This window comes from Volvox carteri (genome assembly GCF_000143455.1).
Source record: "Volvox carteri f. nagariensis unplaced genomic scaffold VOLCAscaffold_581, whole genome shotgun sequence".
Classification (NCBI taxonomy): Eukaryota; Viridiplantae; Chlorophyta; class Chlorophyceae; order Chlamydomonadales; family Volvocaceae; genus Volvox; species Volvox carteri.
Genome location: NW_003308093.1, coordinates 46 through 1,058, shown reverse-complemented (window position 1 = coordinate 1,058; position 1,013 = coordinate 46). Strand labels below are relative to the sequence as shown.

The 1,013-nt window shown below is 49.1% G+C and overlaps 1 protein-coding gene across 1 annotated transcript in view; it reads left to right on the top strand.

Annotated features, from left to right (window-relative positions):
• The window catches only part of VOLCADRAFT_101263 (uncharacterized protein), a gene marked incomplete at both ends in the record, with an annotated part of 6,498 nt that extends 5,842 nt beyond the window's left edge, over positions 1-656 (top strand). The window contains 3 exons of the mRNA XM_002959698.1: positions 26-113; positions 305-445; positions 525-656. Of these exons, the coding sequence (XP_002959744.1) occupies positions 26-113; positions 305-445; positions 525-656 (361 nt within the window). The remainder of the gene's footprint in view (positions 1-25; positions 114-304; positions 446-524) is intronic.
• Between the last annotated feature and the right edge of the window lie 357 nt (positions 657-1,013).

Genomic DNA, 1,013 nt, shown 5'->3' with positions numbered 1-1,013 from the left:
GCTGGGCCTCCCTTCTGGATGACAGCCTGGAGGAGATGGACAAGTACAAGTCGGCAGGCGGCCACGTGTCCTACCTCAACAATCTGGCTGACAAGACGATTGGCTGCTATCTGGTGGGCGGCTCCAAAGACAAGCCGAGCACACCATCAGTGCTTGGGGCGGGCTTGGTGCTCAGTGACATGGCAAGTATATATTATGGCAGATTGCTGTACACTCTGTGTTCTAACTTGCAACATATAATTTGGCCATTTCTGCAACTGATTACTCAGTTGGATCCGGTTTTACTAATTCTTTGGTGGTGCAGGCATCGGTTTCCATTGAGGACACCATTGAGATCCTGGTCATTGGCAAGATGAAGGGGCTGCACCACCGTGCAAAATTTACCCTGCCTGAGCCTACCAAGACACTCGCCATCAAGGACTACCCCTTGACCATGTTTGATAAAGTGAGGAACGACAGGACATTGATTAACCACCAGCAGTTCCTGTATCCTGACAAGCTTTCATTACTTCCTATATATGCAGGTAACCTGGCCTGTTCTGGGCATCCTGGCTATCGACAAGGGCAGACATGCTGTGCCCTGGGCGTGTGATACCCTGGGCGTCAGTGCAAAGCAGATATCATCAGCCTTGAAGGGGAACAACATTAAGGGTTAGACGTAGTTGTGACTTCTGGGGCATGGAAACAAGTACAGAGGGATGGTCGGTATAATTGAGGGCCTGCTACATACTGCTAACTAGCATCATGATTAATGTTTGACCTATGTGTCGGGATGGAGTTGGCATGCATGCCTGCTCCTTCTGCACATGCGTATGCATGCTACAACATGTACATATCTCGAGCCATGGTATTGAATGGCTGTTGTGTGATGGGTGTTGTTGCTTGACCCACTAGGATGGATGGTTGCCCATTGCAAATGGCTGCAAAGCCTTGAATTCATGCTGCTGTAAGGCAGCCAGTTTGATTGGTGTAGTAGACCATACGTAATTATTAAACCCTCTATGCATCATGGG